Genomic DNA, 22,209 nt, shown 5'->3' on the forward strand with positions numbered 1-22,209 from the left:
CCCGGTTCTGCCCCCCCCCCTGCACTGTACAACATGCTCCTCTATAGTGACGTATTCTGGAGCTATAGGGCTTACAAAACAAGTCCCAGTAATGGCTATACACCAGGACCGTCAACCGTTTCAAACTCGCATTGGTGTGTCTTATATATGATGTACCATGTGTCCTGTGACTTCATACCAAGGCCAACCGACGGGCAACATTTAAGCATCTTTTCCGTGCTTTTTTTGCCCACATTATTTTGGTTGTTTTTCAAGACGGTTTTAAGACGGTTCGAACGACGGACGGACGTCGATATAGTCTTCATTCCCCTCCCCCGGCATAACAAGCTCGATAAGCTAGCAGATGATGCAGAATGTAACTTTAAAAACGAAAGAAATGTCTAACGATGTTGAAAAAACGGAAGGGTTTCCGACCGGATTATTATACTTACGTCGTAATGTAAACTGCGACGTTGAAAAAGTGAGCTGCGACGGACATAAATTATTGCGCCACGACGTTTCAACAATAATGTGAACCGTGTGGCGGACAAAAGATGGGTGAACCCGACGCGTGTAAAATCATCGATTCTTAACGTTTCAGTTGAAAACAGAGCACGTAGCAAGGTAATTTTTAATGGGGGGGGATACCGGGTAGACGTGAACACAAAAAGGCACTCCCCCATCCGTGCTGAAAGGTTAGACATAGTTTTTTTCACCGGTCAGCTTGCCAACGTAAAATAAAACAAGAGTAGGGGCTGGGGCTGGACACGATCTTCCTATTCGCATAAGATGATATTAAGCCACAAGGTACCTTTTGTACAGGGCCGGGACCGATGAAACGGTTTGACGTCTTTAACGTAGAAGTGCGCCCCTATTGTTGGTAGGTAAATGGGCGTAATCAACCCGAGAAAATAGCATCGTGCAAAAAAAATGTGAGCGGGATTTTAATCTCCTACTTCGGACAGTCAATAACAAAATAAGACATACGAAGAAAATTCGATTTAAAAACCCACAAAATGAGTTATATCATAATGAATACAATCACTGTTCAAGTACAACCCATTGCCAATAATAAATAGAATGTACGATCCCCTAACTTTTTTTTAGGTATAATAAAAAGGATATTTAATAAATTATTTGAAAACGTTTTCCATCCATGTCACAAGAATATCACAAAGCGCTGTACAATGCAAATACACAACCTCTTCAGAAAGAAAAATGAAAGTCACTATTACAAAAATAAATACCCCCTTAAAAATACCCCCTGTATGAAGTGAATAAGCCATAAGCTAGCAATGTCTACATGATGAAAAGATTTGGGGGGGGCTCCCCATTTCTGAATTTGATGCTGTCAATTTCTGAAATTGACAGCAATTTCTGAAATTGACAGCATGATACTGTAAATGTAGGCCCACTGTCCATTTTGAAAAGAGACATTTAGGAATTTGCCTCTGAAGCACCTGAGTGGTGCTATTAATTACAGAATAAATTGCTTTAAAATGTTACAAATCTGCATGATTTTATTTACAAAAGACATTTCTGGGTACCTGAGGTTATCACGTTGAGTAACTGGAGCAATTAAGCTGCTTTTTACCTACCAGGAACGTGGTGGCGCCCTTCTCCATGCCCAGCTAGCAACTTACTTCCTGTTTCACTATTTTTCAGTGGAGTGTCCGATTTATCTTTGTTGCAACTGAATGAAAGGGTGATTGGGCCCCAAAAAAATGTCACTTGGCGGCGCTGCGCCTATATTACGCGTATAGTACGGACGGGAGATTCATGAATGTCAATGTCATTCTTTGAGCTCGATGACAAACTGCATTGCAATATTTTTACGTCTAAGACTAGAGAACTTAGACCTAACAAGTAACAGTTAGGCTTACTCGGATTTATTGACTGGGTACTCGGAATGTACCTTGCTATATGGTCCTACAGATTCTAGCGCGGGAGCGGTCGAAACTGACAAGTGTTTCATCCAGGTAAGCCATACTGATAAATCAATGCAATTGTTGTGCCCATTCTTGAAAATCACGCATTCTCGAGAATGGGCATGCACATTCTTGAGAATGTGCAACTGGATCCTTGCTCAATCTTGGCAAAAAATAACTCTTCCAGATTGAGCGCACATTCTCGAGAATGCGCGACAAGATAACGGTCTTGTCGATGCCGAGCACCGGCTGCGCTTGGCAAGTCTAGCTGAATCCTCGTTCACTGATTCTCAATAATTATACTGTTGCAACGCAAGGCTCTGAAAAGTAGAGTGGATATGATAAGTAAAGGCGTATTAATATGGGGGGGGGGGGACCGGGAAAATATAAGAGACATAATAATACTAGTGCAAAGAATTCCTATGTTTGGGATAATAAAAGCGGGGGGGGGGGGGGGACGTAAGAATGAAGAATGTGAAGAATGAGAATGAATACTGCGACATCCCATAGTGCTAATGCTATTTCCCATTTAAATTGCCACCAATTTATTGTTCACATCCCACCATAACGTCGCAGAGCTGAATTCTATCTAGTCAAAAGAGCAATTTTGGCAGCTTCTGGACATCGTTTTTTTTTTTGTGGCACGCATATGATACATGCAGGGACTTGTAACTTGTCTAGCCTAAACAAAGCACTTCCCAGACTAGTTCCCAGTCCTCCGTTATTACAAAACTTCCCATAGTGGGCAGAAAAAAGCAATAATAACAGGTTTAATTTGATTCAAATTATCGTAATTATACGAGTACAGAAGCATAGCACATTTTCTTTCCTCTTTATATGAATTGTTTCCCTTTTAACCGCTATACAATTCATTTAACATAATTATGTCGTGCAATGTTTGTTAAGATTGGGCAAAATTCATAAATTGTGCACGTGATATTCCCAACCAATCTTAAGAATGAGCGCTCATTCTTAAGAACGCGTGCTCGTTCTTAAGAATGGGCGCTCATTCTTAGAATGCGCGCCCATTCTCGAGAATGTGCATGCCCATTTTCGAGAATGCGTGATTTTCAAGAATGGGCACAACACAATGACTGAATGAGGTCATGGGCATTGGAGGTAGACTTCATGGCGATCGTTTACTAGTAGTGTAGGGCCCCTGTTTTGTTTTGATCAAATTAGAGTCAAAAAAAAAATTATTTGCTCAAAAATCACCTTACACTATTTTTCTGTTTTTCTGTGTTTTTTGGGCAACAAGAAATGACTGAGACTATTGTCATGATTGTTCTGTTATTATTTTAACTTGTTGCTACAGCTGGGCATGTTGCGATGCGACAGCTGTTTCTTGTACAGCGGAATCACCCAGACTGTATATGGGCCGGTTATGCGCTACATTGTACAATCGATTGACAAGTTGTACAAGAAAGGCAGTGGATATTTTGCCGGAGACGGCAAACCTTCAGTAAACGTTAGTTTGCCGGATATGCACTGAACATGCGCAGTTACTGTTTTTTTGTACTCAAAACATTTTCCGGTGACAAATTTTAGTCTGGCTCCATGCCAATATTATCGTTGTATTTTTTGTATTTACAAGATGGGAATAAGACCATTTTATAATCCCATTCACATCCCATTCACCAGAGCCATTGCTTAACCACTGCACCGACTGTGCTACACAACTTTGGTGGGAATTTAATACATAATTCAGCCCTATCTTAAAGAGTACAGCGCCCTCTGTTGATATGGATTGCCGCCGGCAAACCTTTAGTAAACGTTAGTTTGCCGGCGTTACCTCCGGCAAAATATCCACTACCTACAAGAAACAACCGTCTCATCATAACTCGCGCAGCCTGTGTGGCCGGAGCGACAAGATCGATTTGCATAAACACGACGTCACAGCTTTGGAGTCATTGCTTCATACATTCGTACATGTGCATAGGCCCCTAGATTCCAGAAAAATTCCTAAATTTCTCGAAAAAATTGAAGTAAGATTACTATATCAACCCTGAGAGCAAAAGCTGAGACATAATACAACCGTATGTAAAATGTTTTCGCGGAAAAAGGTTGACCACTTTCTCTAACCGTGAGAATGCTGGCTGTGTGGCAGTAGGTACAGCACAGAGCCACACCTTGCATCTACATGTACAACTATCGCAGATGTGAATGGCTATCGATACATAACTCTCATCTTTGTCTGTGTAACTCCATGCTCAGTTTATTTATTTTTTTCCAGATGACAACCTTTTGCCTACTACTTAATGATGCTGCACAGGTGTGACCAGCCATAGCTACATGTAGAGGGAGTCAATATGGGATCAGCGGTCGGCAAATACTTAATGGAACTGTTTGCCAAACCTGGTGATGTCCAGACTTCGAGCATAGCCATTTTTATACTGGGTAAATATCTGTAGGATGCAGGACACCTTGGCATAGTCTTGGCCCAAGACTTGATAAAATTATGTTCCCCAGATAGAGCTGGTCTTGAATTTTGGCACATTGATCAGACCTGTGAAATTCTGAGAATACATGCACCTCACATGCACTGAATTCTAGGACTAGAATGCTTCAAAATCTGAATACGGGCCAAATTCCATACATGTAGTTCTTTACATTGAACATTTCAAGTTTATCCTCCAAACATCTTGGTTTAAACAAAACATAATTTAAGGTCAGGTTTTTACACTTTAGGGGCCATTCAGAATTTTCAATGTTTTAAAATTTCGACTTTTTTTTCCAATTATTTTGACCCACCCACCCACCCCTAATTTTGATTAATAAAAACTGAACATGTACATGTACATGTACATGCACTTGCATGTACATGTACTTGAACACCATGTACATCTGTGTCTAGTTCAGTGACGGCGTGAAGTTGTCGGTCTTCCTCTTTTGCACTGGTGACCTTCAGTTTTCTTGTGTTTTTGCCAGCTGATATGCTGTTGGGAATGACAGGTTACAGTTTTGGAAGCCACAAAGATGACCGTGGTTTTGTCGTTTTCTGGATGAGGTGGATGACATGTGACATACGAGGTTGTGCCTGTCACGTGAGGTAGCTGAGAAAAACATTTGCTCGTACCCCCCCCCCCCCCCCCCCCCCCCCCCCCCCCGCCCTGTTTGCAGGGCGGGGGTACGAGCGAAAGAAAACATCAGGTTTGGGCAGACATCACATCACAGGCTGCGGTCCTCGTAGTCTTGGAGTCCAGTGGTTGAATAGTCCAGTTTTTATAGCGATTGGATACACGTAGGCCTACATGACGTACATGTACAGTACACAGTGGCGTAGCCACGGGGGGGCGTGGGGGACAGCCCCCCATGAAACCTTGTCGCCCCCCCCCCCCAGTCGCCCCCCCACTGAGATTTTGAGTTTCTAAAAAAATTATCATTGATCTACATGACGCCCCCCCATGATATGTTCCAGCCCCCCCCAGCGCCCCCCCCCCCCCCCCCCCCCCCCCCACTGAAAAATTCCTGGCTACGCCACTGGCCCCGGTTGACCATGCACACCATGGCTCGAACTATAGTGTGATCCGGTACACTCGCTGGCCCCGTCCAGCTGTTGCTTCCCCGTCACTGTAGCGGTCCGCTCCCGCTTGAGTCCGGCCGTCTCTGCGAAAGCTCGTACCGTGCCCACTCGGTTCAGCTAGAATCTTTGGCTTACTTGGTTCCCCCAGTTAGTGTTGTGAGACTCCGACACCGGTGTTGAAACCAAGGAAATGCCTGACGTTGGAGGAATCCCCACAAAGTTAAATAAACCAGTAAAGCCACTGTGTGAAAGCTCTGTTTCCCGCCAAATTCGTTATCATAGATAATAATCAATTATTTTAGTTGTAAATGTACACTGTAGAGTCAAAAAAATTAAACCTGGCGGCAGGATTTTAAAGCTTGGCGGGGACTTCTTAAACATGGCGGGCACCGCAGAAAGCATGGCGGGGCGCCAGGTTTGTTCTACATGTTGGGGAACACTGGTTTTTGGAAAAAAGCCAGTTTTCTCCACGCTGGTCGGCCGACCTACGTTGGAAAAATATAAATTTTCCCGAAAATGTCAGCACACCAGGAGACACGATTTTACAGTTTGCTTTAGACTGTCATTCCCTTACAATCCAGTAAGGTATTTCATGATAATTTGATCATTTTGTTTTTTGATATTTGCAAATGTTGTATCTTCCCTTTAAGCAACTGTTTCACCCGGGGTTAAGCGTGCTTTTGCTGCACTTACTGCTTACAGTCTCTATGAAATGGACGGAGGCTCTGTTAGCACAAAATCAGCTGTTAAGTAGCACTATGAAATTGGGCCCTAGAAGTTGTCAGATCAGCTAATACCTTTGAACCAGTGATTTTTTGCACCAATTCACCTCACCTTGTTTTTGTTTGTTTTTGTATATTCCTATCCTCTTGTTTGATTTGTAGGATTGGTGGGTGTCACGGTCTGTTGTCTGCTGTTTAACCTGCGGAGTGTGTTCCACAAACCGCCGTCACAAATCAAGAAAAAGCGAAGACGATCCCTGGGCTCCTATGTGAACCATGTCTCCACGGTCTCCACGACCCAACACATGAGAAACAGGGTGAACAACAAAGCTTTTTTTTTAATAACTAGGGACACAAATCCTAGAACTGGGAGATGGGAAACACATACATTTCCTCACATTGTGTCCAAGGGGATTGACTTTAGAATGATCCCTCAAAATTTTACTGAATCTCAAAAATTGCCTCTGTTGCTGTCTTCCTATCAAAGTAACCATGCAAAGCAGTTGAGGTTGCAATGAAAATATGGAATCCAGAAAACGAGTGCCCAACTACAAAAAAGGTCAGCAAAACGAAAACATTTCACATGTATCCCTACATGTTTAAGAATTGTTTTCGTTTTGTTGAAAGAACACTCACTTTCTTGGTGATCCATGGACAGAACCCTAACACGGTTTTTGTGTTCAAATTCCGTAAGTTGAAAAGTACATCAGTGATTTGAATGAAAAGAAAGCTTAATGACTGGGCTTTCATATTCTAGATTTCGAAAGTGCTACAGGCAAAACTTCATTCAAAAATTGGTCCTGACATTTGGGTTTTCATTTTTTTGACTCACCCTGTACTAACAACAACAAAATTGTTACGTCCCTCAATATACAAATATTGAATGCTTCGAGTGGTGTAGTAAAACTAGCCTCCGAGGTGATCCATGGACATTCTATTTTCCCGAGGGAAAATAGAATGCTCCATGGATCACCGAGGGAGGCTAGTTTTACTTCACCACGAGATAAAGCATTCAATATTTGTTTTATAACACTTCACCCACAGATTCTGCTTGGTTATAATATTTTTAATTATTTAAATCTGAACACAGTTGAAATAAACTTCAACTTCAATACAAAATTGGTGGAAAATGTATTTCTCTCTAACAAACTACCCCTTCGCGAAGTGTTTGAACCCAACTCTGTGGCGCGCTCTCTTTGGAACAAAACGCACTGCGTGCAACGCGCACACCAGCATGCATTTGCCATGTTTGCACACAAATGCCGCGCCGTGGAAATAGTACTTTGGTTGCTAATGGTATAGTACTTTGGTTGCTACGGGTATAGTACTTTTGGCCGTGCACAGAAAGATAGCAAAAATAGAAAGTATCATGTGACTCGCTCTTGGCCAATCAAGACACAGAATCTGTGGGTGAGGTGTAATAATTCCAGATAGAGCACCTCTGACAGTTTGGGTGTCAACAAACATAATGGGATTCCTCTGTATACGCAGTTAGAATGTACATCTTTATAGGCATTTTTGTAATTTAAGAATGGGTTTCGTTTGATCTAAAGGTTCACAGAAAGCCATACAGTGAGAGTCACCCATCCAGCCAACAAGTGACTGTAACATGTCGAGAGGTGCCCCGATACCAGCTGAGTATCCTATGTGTGAGCTGTGGCAGGGTACCGTCCAAGAAAGCTTGCAGGTATGAGCAAGTTTGAGCGCGGATATAGGGTTAATCATAACTTGACTAACTTCACTTGAACACGGGATGGGTGGACTACACTAGTAGTGAAAATGCCCCCGGACTAGTTAAGAGTCTGATTCAGTAGCCCCCTGGCTAGTGAAAAAAAAGTAAGGGTCGAACCCTGAAGTATCCAAGATTTGGATGTAGCTTGTTGCATAAAGTTATGGATTATTCCCAATACTTAGCAGTCAGGCTGATTTTGGTCTATATGATCACATCAGTATTATTCCCAGAGTGTTGTTGCTTGCTTCCAAACTGTTGCTTGTGGTTATTCCTTGTTCACACTAAAGCCCGGTTCATACTTCATGTGAATGCGAATGCGAATGCAAAGGGAATTTGACGTCATGAACCATTAGCTGTGAAATTCGACCGAGTTGAAATACATGTATGTTCAACTTTTAAGAATTCCCATCACGAATACTTGCCACGACTTCACAAATTTCTCGTTCACTTTCGCTTTCGCACCGAGTATGAACCGGGCTTAAGGCGGACATTTGCAAGAATCACTCGTGGACTAATTAATCAGAAGTCCCTGTACTGCCCTAAACCGCCCTGCCTGTTTCTCCCAGTACCGCCCCAAACCGCCCTACCTGTTACACCCTGTACCATCCCAGACCACCCCGCCTGTTATTTCCTGTACAGCCCCAAACCGCCCTGCCTGTTACTCCCTGTACCACCCAAAACCACCCTGCCTGTTACTCCCTGTACCACCCCAAACCACCCTGACTGTTAATTACTCCCTGTACCACCCCAAATCGCCCTGCCTGTTACTCCCTGTACCGCCAAAAACCGCCCTGCCTGTTACTCCCTGTACCGCCCCAAACAGCCCTGCCTGCTACTCCCTGTACCGCCCAAAACCGCCCTGCCTGTTACTCCCTGTACCGCCCCAAACAGCCGTGCCTGTTACTCCCTGTACCTCCCCAAACAGCCGTGCCTGTTACTCCCTATACCACCCCAAACAGCCCTGCGTGTTACTCCCTGTACAGCCCCAAACTGCCTTGCCTGTTACTCCCTGTACCGCCCTAAACCGCCCTGCCTATTACTCCCTGTACCACCCAAAAGAACCCTGCCTGTTACTCCCTGTACCGCCCCAAACAGCCCTGCCTGTTACTCCCTGTACCGCCCAAAACCGCCCTGCCTGTTACTCCCTGTACCGCCCCAAACAGCCCTGCCTGTTACTCCCTGTACCGCCCAAAACCGCCCTGCCTGTTACTCCCTGTACCGCACCTTACCGCTCCAACACCATGAACACTGTATGCTTGTATGGATTCATCATAGAATAAATACATTGTGATACATGTACATGTAGTTCAGGGGCTAATTGTTAAAAGTTGAGTCCAGCAATGATCGATGGACACTTGTGATCCACATCTTTCTGCCTTTGTTTCAGATACTCTCGTTGTGGAGAATGCTGCCGGGCCAACAAGGCCTCGGTGTGCACAGCGCATGGGACAGGAGGCTCAGCCGCACTGGGAATCGTTGAGGGCGCTCTTGATGATAAGCCACAAGAATTGGACCTCAGGTAACAAACCCACTGTAGAAACGCCCTCTTAGTCAATAGGAGAGGGCCACAGTACAGTGCAGTGTAGTCTTTACTGGGTGTACTCAGACAGGCTCGAAACTGGCCTAGTCTGAAGGATGGGTCTTTTTTTTTACAAGTAAGGGAGCCCTCTTTAGTAAAACTGAGCTGGGGGATCCCCCAGTTCACTCCGAAGTTTGGCCTAGCACTTGGGGTTTGTGACTCATGATCAGAGGGTCAGGGGTTCACCTCCAGCTACCTGCCATATGTTGTGTCCTTGGGCAAGCCACTTCACCACTTGCCTCTCTCCACCCAGGAGTATAAGTGGGTACTGGCATTAGCTGGGGAGTAACCTGCGATGGCCAAGCATCCCATTCAAGGGGAGTAGGCGTATTCTTGGTTGTTTCATGTCACTGATACCGAAGATAGAAGCCAGCCTAATGGGCCATGTTGGCCCTGACAGACTTTACATCTTAACTCAGTAGAAGTGGACCTCTTTTACTAGAAAGTGTACTATTTGTGTACATTTGTTTACAATATAAGATATTGGGGTCATGCAATGTTTACTTTTGGCAAACTATCCTTTTCTGCACTGCATATTTATCTCTTGAAATTTGAGTGGTAAAAAAGTGTTGACAGAAACTGTTTATTGTGGACAATGTGTCGGTATGACGTCACAGGTGATGTGGTCTGTACAGCAACTGCTCAATCTAAATGTGCGTACTAGACAATGGATTGGAATTATATGGGTCATAAACTACTTTAAGATTTTACTTTTCCATTTCAACTTTGTTAAGATGAAACCAGACAGCTTAAAGTCAACCTGCCATCAATCTGCTTAAAACACAGAGCATTAGATGCGCCTCGCTACTTGAGCCGAACACAGACATTTATATAATTTCCAGTGAATGACAACTTTCTATCATGCCAAACATATATATACACGTATGTACATTGTACACAATTGTCTTTGATGTTGTGATGAGGTTTCTTTGTCAAGATCATTGCTCAGTGCATCTCCTACCAAAACAGGCTACAGTCTTTGTGTGTTGTATGTGCTTAGTCCCAAAAAAAGTTCTGCTTCTGGTTTCCCTACCTATCCTATTCTGACAGCCCCTACCCTAATTTTTTAATGGGAAAAGTGAGGAAAAAACACCCAAAACAATTCAATTCTACCTTTTACCTTTGACTACACGCAGACGCCTCCAAATGATCGTACACAAAAAAAATGGCAAAAAAACAATTCCCTACTACCTGCCCTATTTTGGAATGCCATGTAATCGGAAGCAGAACTTTTTTCTTTTTTTTGGCCTAAGCATTAATTAATTTAATCAGTGTGTGAACAAATAGGGCATGCAAGTTGACCTCAAAAACTAGTGAGGTTTAATTGAAATAATGACTTGTACATCATATAGGAGCTACAAATTGCACGAAATGTCCTATTTTTGAGGGAATTATTTTGTTTTCTGACTAGGCCCATGCGATCAAGGACAATAAATAGGTTGTGTGGAAAAAAATCCTTACAATTTTCAACATTTTTAAAATATTGCAAATTGATGAACCATAGAACAATGAAAAAGTGACCTCAAATTTAAGGCTATAAATCATGCACAGTACAATTCGTTACAAAACAAACAAACACAGGAGTTTGTGACTAGACTAGTCAGTGTTTGCTATCAAAACTTTTACATGAAAGATGAACATGAAATGTGAAACTTTCACACTCTGTTGAAAAATGAATTCCCATCCTTTGAAGAAATGTTTTTCTTTCCCAACAGCTACATGAATCTGAAGCAGTGTCCGTCACGCATCGGTTACGTCGGCACTCAGCTTGTCTGTCTCAATCTCATCAACAACCGACTGACGGAGCTACCTGAGGAAATTGGTCTTCTCAGAGGATTGGAGGAACTCTTCCTACAGTACAACTGCCTCAAGGAACTACCGGTCAGTACTCCTGTGGCTATTCAGTTATTCAATTAATCAATCGCACCATGAATCAGAAATATCTGAAATGCTTTTGTTCGGGCCAAAATGTCTGAAATGTGAACAATGGTTACTATATTTCAGAAATGTCATAATCCCTTGTTACGTTTGAGACAACTGTGTGAAATGTAAACCTGTTAAAATCATGTTTAAGACATTCATTTGGCCTCAAAATATCTTAAACTTAAGCCTATCAATAAACTGGCATGTCAGTCACCTGGAAATGTCTGAAACTTAACCTGGTCAGGTTCTGGATAGGCTCATGTTTCAGATATTTTGAGGTTATTTTAAGGTTGAACAAAGAAATTGACTGGAGCGGGGTTTGAACCTGCGACCTCCGGATTACCGTTCCGTTGCGGTTATCCGAAGTTTGCAGGTTCAAGCCCCCTCCAGCCAGTTTCTTTATTCAACCTTAACATAATTTAAATACATACAGTTTCCCCATGTGGTTTCTTTGAAAATTTGTAATAAAAAGCCGTAACCTCTCTGAGTGATCCCCGTTTACTATTTGCGGGGTTTGCAGCATTGCTTATGTTGCTCGCATCGTGACTTTGGGCGTGATCCCTGGCTACATGGCATACGGGTTTATGGCTTCTGACTAGCGCCCCTTGAACAAAGACATTGACTAAATGGGGAACCGCCAGCATAGGGCTGGATAGTTCAGTTGGTGGAGCACCGGAACGGCAATCCGGATGTCACAGGTGCAAACCCCACCCCAGTAAATTTTCTTTAGTTTATGGCTTCTGACTAGCCCCCCTTGAACAAAGACATTGACAAAATGGGGAACCGCCAACATAGGGAGAATAACTCAGTTGATAGAGTACTGCAACGGCAATCCGGAGGTCACAGGTTCAAACCCTGCTCCAGTCAATTTCTTTGTGTAACCTTAAATTAATTATAATACACCTAGTCAGTTTTTCCTAGTCAGTTTTTGTCTAAAACGGTGGCCAAATGTCTGAAATACAATCGTCATTGTTCATGTTTCAGACATTTTGTCTGGAACAAAAGCGTTTCAGACATTATTTTCCGGTTCCTAGTGTCTCCGTTACATTTTTTTTCAAACATTAGACCATGTACTGCCCAAAAGCTCCCTGCCTATGACTCCTTATACCACCCCAAATCGCCCCAACATGGATTTCTCAAGGAGTAAATACAGTGTAGTACTACAATGTAATACAAGTACTAAAGGGTTCATTGTTATATGACGGAGGGGAGATGTGAATTCAGTAGTGGGTTTTACCCTTCACTGAGGTAAGTATTGCTGTCCGAGGATTTACGAAAAAATTTGTCACAAGCTACCCGGGTGTGCTCGAACCCATGACCTCCTCAGTGCTTCCTAGAATATTCTTTTTTTTCAACACCACCCTTTAAAGGTAGAGTAGATCATTCCTAATTTTATGCATTTGTTTCGTTTGAAACAACAAAAGTGCGCAAAATCTAAAGACGGGTGCTTAACAACTAAACCTGAAGAAGTTTTAGCTCAGTGAATGCTGTATATTCTGAGAAAACAATATTCTAGGATCTTGATTTCAATTCAAAAGTTTCCGAATCATATTTTGAATTGCGCCCGAAATCAGCATCCGGAACATGTTCTCAGTCGGCTGATTGCAGGTATGCAATGACACACACTGAACCAATGAATAATAGCTACTGCGCACGAGTGCGTCGTGTCAATGCTTGCGCGCACCAATTTACGAATTTGCCTGGTTGCAAGCCAACTACTAATAAAAATTTCCAAAAATGTGTCACTTGACTCATCTTCAGAAATGACCTTCTTTTATTGTTTTCTTCAAATTGACAGCATGCCAGAAGGAATAATTTCACAGGGAGTTAAGTGCCATTACTATTACTGTCTTTAAACCAAGTAAGCTTTTTAACAATAATTTGGTCAGTTACTTTTTGGATAGCTGCAAATGATCTACATGTACTCTTTATAACGTTGTGATCAGACATTTACCATTAGCATTATTTTCCTGACGTCCCAATGCAGGATGCTGTTGGACAGTTTCACAAGCTCCATGAGCTGGACTGTAAGAACAACCACCTACGCAAGTTGCCTCGTAGTCTGGGCAATCTGAGCTCACTGTCCATATTCAATGCCACCAACAACTTACTCCAATCACTGCCGAGTGAGATAGGGAACCTTGCCAGACTGGAGGAGCTCTGTCTACAGTGAGTTTATGTCTTAGAGAGTGGGTTTTTATAAAGCGCACGTATCCACCAGGACTAGGGCTCAATGCACTACATCTTTATTACCCCTGCTCATTGGGCCCATGAAACATTCCAATACCATCTCAGCTCCCTGGGGAGTATACAGCTCGATGCTGCCATTTCTGCGCAAAGCAGCTAAATCAATTACAATGACCATCTCGGCCCTCACAGGTACCCATTTACTCCCGGGTGGAGACAGGCATTGAGTGCCAAAGTGCCTTGCCCAAGGGCACATGCACCGTAACCCCAAGCTGGACTCGAACCCACAACCTGCAGCTTTACCCGCAGACCACAAATCCAATGCTAGATCATTTAAGCTTACTTTCCATATGCAAGGTACATGTAATATGCAGAGGGCATCTATGTTTGTGCCATAGAGCTATATTAAATTACTAGAGCGCTAACTTCGTGTACAAAGTAATGCCTGCTGGACGTATCCATGTTTGTGCACAAACCCATGGAGACCTAGAAATTTTGTACGGCTTTTGTATGGCTATTTGCATATCTGCATTTGTATTCCATACCGGTGCGTTATCGAAGCCAATACGCCCAAACCGAAACGCACGATCAGCAAATGAGCGTGCCATTTTGCTCTACGCAAACAGTGCAACGCTTGCGCGTATTCGCTGCAGATGCTTTTATCCGTCACGTTTTTTTTAACCGTCAATGACGTGCTTAAGTTGTTTGCGTATCTTCTACTTGCGCGTTGCATGAAGAGTACACTTTCAAAATTTCATTATGTTCTACAAACACGCACATGAATTCAAAATGTCTGCACCCAGGATGGCTTCAAAGCGTCTCCTCGCAATGGCGAGTTACCGCTCTAGTAATTTAATATAGCTCTATGGTTTGTGCACACTCTCCATGGAAAGCTCAAAATTTGTATTCACAATCAATACGCCCAAAACCGAAGCAAACAATCAGTAAATGAACGGTTTGTTTGCTCTGAACAAACAACTCACACATACACATATTTGCCAATGTGCTTTCAATTATTTTTTTTATACTTATGAAACTGTATTTACTGCAGCATTGTATTTAGAGCTCACAGGTGAAATCCCATTGCTGATTGCTGATTTGCTTTTTAGCTCTGGCAGGAGCTTCTATATGTCACTTGGTGGTCAGTCGGTCTGTCCCTGGAAAATGGACCAAAATAAGGCCACTAAGTTTCCCATAAAATATGACTACAAAATTTCTATTTAAAAAATAAAATAAATAAATACTTAACAAAAATTGTTTGTAACGATTCGGAAAGATGTTTATGTAAAGTTTGTGAATGGAGGCAAAATATGTGCAGCAATGTTATAGTCATGTGGTATTTATCACAAATCACAAATCACTATAAATCTGAAGTATGGTGTTCCATATGTGCCATCGGCGTCGCATTTTTAAGCTCTGGCAGGGATCATTTTGATAGATTTCATGCAAGACTTTCATGCAAGACAGCCAGAGCTTATTGTGCACTCGCATTTGTTGAATGTTTTGGAGTTTGCAAGTAATTGCAAAAACTTGAATCCATCTAAGAAACTTTGCCTATGTGACTTACGCTTTACGCTGGTTGGTATTGACATCCTCTTAATTGTGGCTCTCGTTCTTGTTATTTTGCAGTTCCAATCAGCTGACTGAACTACCGGACTCAATATGTAACCTTTTGAACTTGACGGTAAGAATCTTGGACATTGGTATGAAATCCAGTTGCCTTGCTTACACTTGCTCTGTTGTTTGGATTTTTTAATGGATTATATACACAACGATCATATTCCCAAACACACTGACACATCTTGCATTGTCATGATTGTGAGGGATTATGTTTTATTCATGCAGATAATCTTGCGAGCCTTCAAACAATAACTTTTTTTTCTGGAACTTCTTCAATAACTGATATTCTAGTCATTCGTGGTGTTTTTGTAATGATTTGTTGATGATGCTGGATCAGTGCTGTTTCAGGGGCCATTTATTTGCTTGTTCTCGAAGCCGGTCTTTATCATCACCGTTAATACACCCCCACGTGATTGAGTCTCGACCAATCAGAAACTATCAACTCTCCAAGGTATTTATTAATTCAGTTTAATACATTTAATTACGCTCTGATGACCATCTGTTGTTCTCATTCTGCCACAATATATGCAGGCTTTGTACCTGGGTGAAAACAGACTGACAAAGATGCCAGCTGATCTGGGCAAGTTGATAATGCTGACAGAGCTGGATCTGTCGTCCTGTGAGCTGATGGAACTACCAGACTCTCTGTCTAGATGCACATCTCTCATCAAAGTCTGGCTGTCCAACAACAAGTAAGTTTTCTAAAAAGCAATCAACAGAAACCTTAGTTTGGCCGTCATGTCTTTCTTTGTGCAACCAGTTCACTGAAGTCTAGCTTCACAGACTCCCACTTTAAAGAGAAAATACAACATTTGCAAACATCAAAAAATCAAACTACCAAATCATTTTGAAATACCTTGCTGGACTGTTAGTGAATGACAGTGTAAAGCATCCTGTAAAATCATGGCACCTGGTATACTGTCATTTTCAAGAAAAGTGGTATTTTTGTATCAATTTCCAACGCTGGAAGGCCGACCAGCGTTGGAAAACACTGGCTTTTTTTCAAATACTGGCCCCAATTGACCATCGCACTTGTTTGCAATCGATTACACACCTATGAACGGGTACAAGCTAGCTAGACTGGTTCCCTGACCTTACAATTCCCCAATGTATGTAAACTGCTCTGTTTCTTCTTATATGGAGTCAGGGACCAGACTACAGGAAAATGATTGTTTTTCTTGGTTTTTATAGCATTTTCGAACCCAAAACCTCAAAAAAGTCAGTGTAACTATATTTGCTATATATTTCCAACCCCCCAATTCCATCCATTTCTGAAAATTACAGCAAAAGCAAATGATGTATATTCCCTTTAACCCTAACCGTCCTGAATCCTTCAAAATCCTCTTTGCCAAAGTGGAGGAATTTGGAGGATTGAGGTTACACGGCAAAAGAAAAAAAAAAGCTTTGTCAAATACTGGTCCCAATTGAATGAATTCAGTTTAGTTTCCAATCGGTTACATATTGAGTGAGTGATAGGGGTGAGAATTTTTTTCCTGAGTGACAAACTGTCGATCATGCTTCAAGAGGGTGCAAGTCAAAACGTATTAATGAACACTTCGGAAGGGAGGGATTTCAACGGAAACCTTGCTTTGTGTCAAGAAAAATGACGATGCATTTTCAAAGTATGATGAGGTAAAAGTTTGACAGCTTCATTTGTAATAACCTGCTTCAGATTTATTGTACTGCTGTGCCTTGAATCAGCAATTTTTGTGTGTGCAAATTGTGTGCATTCGAAGGAAGAAGTTTGCAAGACCATGTCAATCATACTACAGTTACGATTACACGGTGTCCATACACGTTGCAGAGACTGTGTACGAGCTGACATTTGTGCATCATCCAATTATATCCTCATTCCCTTCATTTTTTGTTACCCTAATTGAACCCCCTATGCATTTTTTTGCAAGGAACCTTGTTGAATCTTCCAGAATTCACAATTTTGCCAGAGGCATTGGCACAGATATAATTTATTGCACTTCTGTCAAAAGGCATAGGGGCCGCGCTCAGCCTTAGAGATGTATGTTTCTTAGGAACACATTTTGTTTAACTTTCTACTCTTAAATGTATGAAAACTATTTGACATCCCTTTTGGTACATGTTATTGAAAAGTGCACTTCTCTAAACATTCACAAAATTTCCATGTTTTTCCGGACAACTGAGGGGGCTGTTGCTGTGATGTCATTTTAGGAAGAAAAGTTAAGTTTAGGGTTTTTTATTAGTTGTGAATCAACAAATGTGTTCATTGAAAACATTTGTGAGAAGAGTTTGCTCATTGGCTTACTGCCATGTAGTGACACAATGAATCGCCAAAGAAAATACACTTTACGACAGCGAAACATCCAAAATTCTGGCAACTTTTGATGCTGAAATAGCTGTAGCATTGAGGTTTTTGCTTAAAATGGACATTGGCATTGGCATAGAAACCAAAAAGGCACCAAAATACCCTTGAAAATTGGCAAAACGATAATTGAAAAAAGGTGTATTTTCAAGGATTGCATTAAAAAAAATAACATTTCATGAGCCCTTTTAGTCAATCCTGCACAATCTTTCATAAAACGTCCTATAGTGGATCTGGTGAGGGTTACCATGGTTATAGTGAAGACATGTAATCACATTTATGATTGTGCCCCAGGCTGCAAACCTTGCCAGACCAGTTGGGACGGCTTCACCAGCTGAAAGAGCTTCACGTCAGAAACAACTGCATCCGATACTTCCCGGCCTCTCTGTCATATCTACAACTCTACACATTCAGTGGTGAGTGGTACACTATTCAACACCCAAACTTGGTAGGCCCTATAAGTTGGTTTTTGAAAGTGTGAAGCAAAACTGTACAAGCCTTATATCCTTTAAGAACCGTGGGGGGGGGGGGGGGGGGACAGGGTAAGTGGGATGGGGGATGTTGTGATTTGATGACAGGGCGGCAAGGATTGAACTGGATTAACATTTATTAACTTTCATGCCATAGTATAACATTCAGCCATGTTAGACGGTGAAGTTTGTCAATAGAGGGCACTATACAGTGTTCACTGTATATCAACACAGGGGATGGGGGATGGGATCTTATATGCGTCTCCCTTCCAATCTTGGAAATGCAGTGACTTACTCAGGGATGTAAGTCGTCCTGCAATTGCCTGATTTCAGGCTCAGTCATACCAAGGGTTTTGACATGATGGGCATAAATAATGATTCCATTTTCTACCTTGTGAAAAAAAAAACACTTTGTTATTGAAATTGAAACATTTTTTGGCAACCCACTTCAACAAAATGACTTTTTTTTTCAGAAACAATCTGTCTGTTTTTGTATGAATTGTATGAAATTTGACGTCACAAAGCAGTTGCTTCAAAGTTCCTCAGAGTTGAAATGTGTTAAACTTCAGCGAATTCGCAGCGCAAAAACTTGCCCTGAAATCACAAATTCGTTTTCGCTTTCGTGCCGAGTATAAGTGCCGAGCCTTAAGTCCCAGGCATGCAACTTATCCTCGGATCAGCTGATTTCCTCTTTTTTTACTTCCAATGTGTGCCATTGAAAATAGAAAAACACTGTACAAAGTCTGGGAAAAATTTGAATTCCCTCTTTTTTTGTGATTTCCCAGTTGCATGCCTGAAGTCCGGAACTACACATTTAATTTCCTTGTGACACAGGGAACCACATATGCAGCAACTTGGGACTCTAGTCCACTACGCGTATATTTAGGAACGCTACCTTGATACTGTAAGACGAATGGAAAAAGTATGAGCACTATCACTTTTAATTTGTCCTAATAAAATTCATATTTGGAATTCGTCAAGCAGGGTCATCAAGATATTTTTTCCATGGCAAGTATTTGTTTGCACTTCTTGCATGTAATCATCAATACTCTTTGACCTGATTTGAACCCAACAGCCAATCAGAATCCACTATTGTATGAGTGGGATGGGCCAGCTAGGGCTAAGCTGACCATCAGTCCAGACACCGATGTTCCACCGTTAGTAGAGCTCGCAGCCAGGCAAGTCGCCCGGTGCAACGTGGCCTGGATGGATGGGGACTTACCATCAGAGCTGGCAGGTTGGTTAATTGAAGATGCGTTCCCCGTGCGCTATTTTCTAGTGTCACATGGAAAAATAGATTTTGATTTTTCAATTGCTATTTTCCAAGCAATATAAAAGTTATTCACTTTTGAATGAGACATTGATCAACAAAATCCACCGACGTTTAGTATTCCTTCACAAAATTTGAATAATTGGCTACGCACATGACGCAGGGCGGGTTCATTTGTGCACAAAATGAAATCCCTTTTTCAGAGTGTTTGCTGACACCGAAAATCGGGGGGAAAAAAGTATTTTTTTTTCATTAGAACAAAACATACAAATTAAAAATTTGTTAGGAGACAAAAAAATCCCTTCCAAAAAGCATGGGGTATGCATCTTTAAACATGATACAGTCCAGATTTATTCATAAGATGGAATTTGCGTCTGGGTGATGTTAATTCAATACTGGGTTTTGCCCAATATTGAGTTTTCAGTGCATTATGCATGGCTGAACATAAACGTTGCTGGGTACAGCTTAAGACCTTGACACAATGCATCCCCCAAATCAACTCACCTCACACCTTTTTAAATCAGCCTCAATGCTCCAAAATCCTCCAAAACTGCCTGGCTGATTTTGGAGGATTGCAGAGGGTTAGGGTTAATGAAACAAGTGGAGAAATAACGTTGGTGTATGGGACCCAGGGTTATTAAAAGCTCAAGGTGCAGTCTCAATCTGTGGTGGGAAAGGGTGGAGCTATAATTCAGTCAATCGCAAGTCAATTTACAAGTCCAGGTGGTCACACGTAAAAGTGGATTAACAAATTTGAATAACTTGTGGATCACTTTTGATGACATGTGACTGGCTTGGTTACGGGCTCCGTGCGCAAGTTACCCCTCATTGACAAGAAAGGGAGAGATGCAGGAGACCATCAGAGAGACATTTAAACGTCACCGACGACGCCAGACCCTCATGCCAAGACGCTATGTGGCTTTGTGCACATTGAGAATAGAATAAGTTGGCGTGCTTTACGCTATACGCGTTTGAACCAGTACGCACACATGGTGTGTCCCGTGCACTGGGCTCTCAAAAGTGGTAAAACAAACAGCCTCTCTTGTTAGCGCACGGAGCGTATTACAACTCCAGAAAAGTGTATTGCAGCCACAAACCTGACTGTAATCGTAATAAGCCATTTGCGAATTAAATTTGAGTAATATCTGGTGCCCTGACTTGCTCGAATGCTTGGCACATTTTAACTTTGAATTCTCCAGACCAAAGTCACTGTTGTTATATCACATGATTCAGGGCAAGCCTTACACTAGCAACCCGAGCTCCAGCATGGTCTTATGCCTTTGTGCCATTCTCACCCATTGTGAACAGTGTATTGATGCTGAGCGTCTCTTACATAACTATGCAAGAGCTTGCCCCGAATCATGTGATATAGCAACAGTGTCTTTGGTCTGGAGAACTCGAAGTTAAAATAAGCATTGTGAACAAGTCACTGTACCAGATTTTATTGGAATTTAACTCTCAAAGGGTATAGGTTGTTTGCAAATGGCTTATTTGTTTCCTTGTCGTCCACAGCGCTGCTGAGGAGTCGCAAGCAGTGTTCCAGCTGCGAGGGGCCGTTCTTCCGGTTCTACCAGTCTGAAGTCGTCTTTGCCAACATTGGTATCTTCCACCGTGTGCCGCTGTACCAGCAGATCTGTAGTCCATTCAACAACATGCACTGCCAACCTGTGGATCTCACATGATGGTCAACTGTGCCTACGCTTTGAATAATCATGTGCAATATGTTGATTTTGTTGTGAAATTCTTCAACTCTACCAGATACTTACACTCAGAATCTTGTTGTGTTCGTAAAATTTTTTAAAAAGGTAAGATCCTGTAAGTTTTTTGTAGCGTATAAAAACATTTGTTTTCCAAACTGAGAGTCACAAAGGGACATATTTGCAGCCTTGGCCGTGCTGCTGAGTTTGTTGAGACAATGCTTTTTATCGTATCCTGTTCGTCTCCATTCAATGTAATTCAATCAAATTCAATTTAATTTCTATTTAAACACAAGTCGATAAGGAAGGCAAAAAATGTGTACATGAGTATTACTCTGGCCACAGTAAAGCTAGGCCTGCAATGGCTAACATTAAAATTGCTTTTATTGAACATCAAATCATAAACTCAGAATTTAGTTAAAAGGAAATATCTAAATTCAAGAAAACTCTGCTTGTGAAGGCCGTCTGTTTGAGAGTGGTTATTAGGAAAATAATCAAACGTATTGGACACATCATAACAAGTTTTGGGAACAAAATTTCAGCAACTCTTTACGTTAGGCATGTAAGCTATGATTCTTCCTGAATCCTCCAAAATCCTCCATATTCTTTTTACTTTCAAATGGGATCAAGTCCCATAAAGTGATTACTGCTGGGCTGCCTTAATCCTGTGGAATCCTTCAAACCCCTTATCAGTGGATTGTGGAGGATATTGTACTGAAATTGTTTACACATGGAAATAAAGCGCATTTCAATTATTAAGTCCTCAACTAATAAGTTGAGGTAGAGTTATCTTGCAATGTTTTCAAAGTCTTTTCAAGTTGTTTTTTTGCCGTTGAATTTTCACAACATATGCTTAAGATATATTTTGTTCATGCTTTGCCATTATGCTCAAATTGAAATGCAAGGTTGCTTTTGTTATACTTAAATAATTGATATGATATAAAAAAACAAACATTTTGATCGAATATATAAACAGAGATTGCAAAGTATTTAAATTCTATTCAAGGCAATGCTTTAATGTTAGTAAATGTATGCAAATTATGTGGACGTTTGAATGCAATTTGCAATTAAAATTGAGAAGTATTAGTGGTGGGATTAAAACCCAGATTTTTTTAATATTCGGTTTGAATTTCACTATTCAGTTTGGATTTTGAAAACTGGATATTCAGAACCAACCTAAAAAAAAAAAAGGAAAGCCTTCCATTTGTTTTGACACGAGATAAAGAAAACAACTGGAACGTTCC

General features: G+C 41.6%; 1 protein-coding gene across 1 annotated transcript; it reads left to right on the forward strand.

Moving 5' to 3' along the window:
• The first annotated feature begins 1,687 nt into the window (after positions 1–1,687).
• Positions 1,688–21,061, forward strand: LOC119740961 (leucine-rich repeat-containing protein 58-like). Its single transcript, XM_038216485.1, has 12 exons — positions 1,688–1,958; positions 4,141–4,304; positions 6,315–6,469; positions 7,706–7,839; positions 9,272–9,403; positions 11,179–11,344; positions 13,374–13,555; positions 15,203–15,257; positions 15,725–15,885; positions 17,823–17,944; positions 19,074–19,235; positions 20,781–21,061. The coding sequence occupies exons 2-12, from the start codon at positions 4,217–4,219 to the stop codon at positions 20,948–20,950; spliced, it is 1,527 nt and encodes a 508-aa protein (XP_038072413.1). The 5' UTR covers positions 1,688–1,958; positions 4,141–4,216; the 3' UTR covers positions 20,951–21,061.
• The last annotated feature ends 1,148 nt before the right edge of the window (positions 21,062–22,209 follow it).

Source organism: Patiria miniata, unplaced genomic scaffold (assembly GCF_015706575.1).
Source record: "Patiria miniata isolate m_02_andy unplaced genomic scaffold, ASM1570657v1 HiC_scaffold_5, whole genome shotgun sequence".
In the NCBI taxonomy this organism is placed as follows: Eukaryota; Metazoa; Echinodermata; class Asteroidea; order Valvatida; family Asterinidae; genus Patiria; species Patiria miniata.

Coding starts and splice junctions, on each gene's coding strand:
- LOC119740961 (XM_038216485.1), top strand. CDS start 4,217: ATGGGATCAGCGGTCGGCAAATACTTAATGGAACTGTTTGCCAAACCT. Junction 15,258..15,724: donor GTAACCTTTTGAACTTGACG/GTAAGAATCTTG, acceptor CAATATATGCAG/GCTTTGTACCTGGGTGAAAA. Junction 19,236..20,780: donor CTTACCATCAGAGCTGGCAG/GTTGGTTAATTG, acceptor TGTCGTCCACAG/CGCTGCTGAGGAGTCGCAAG.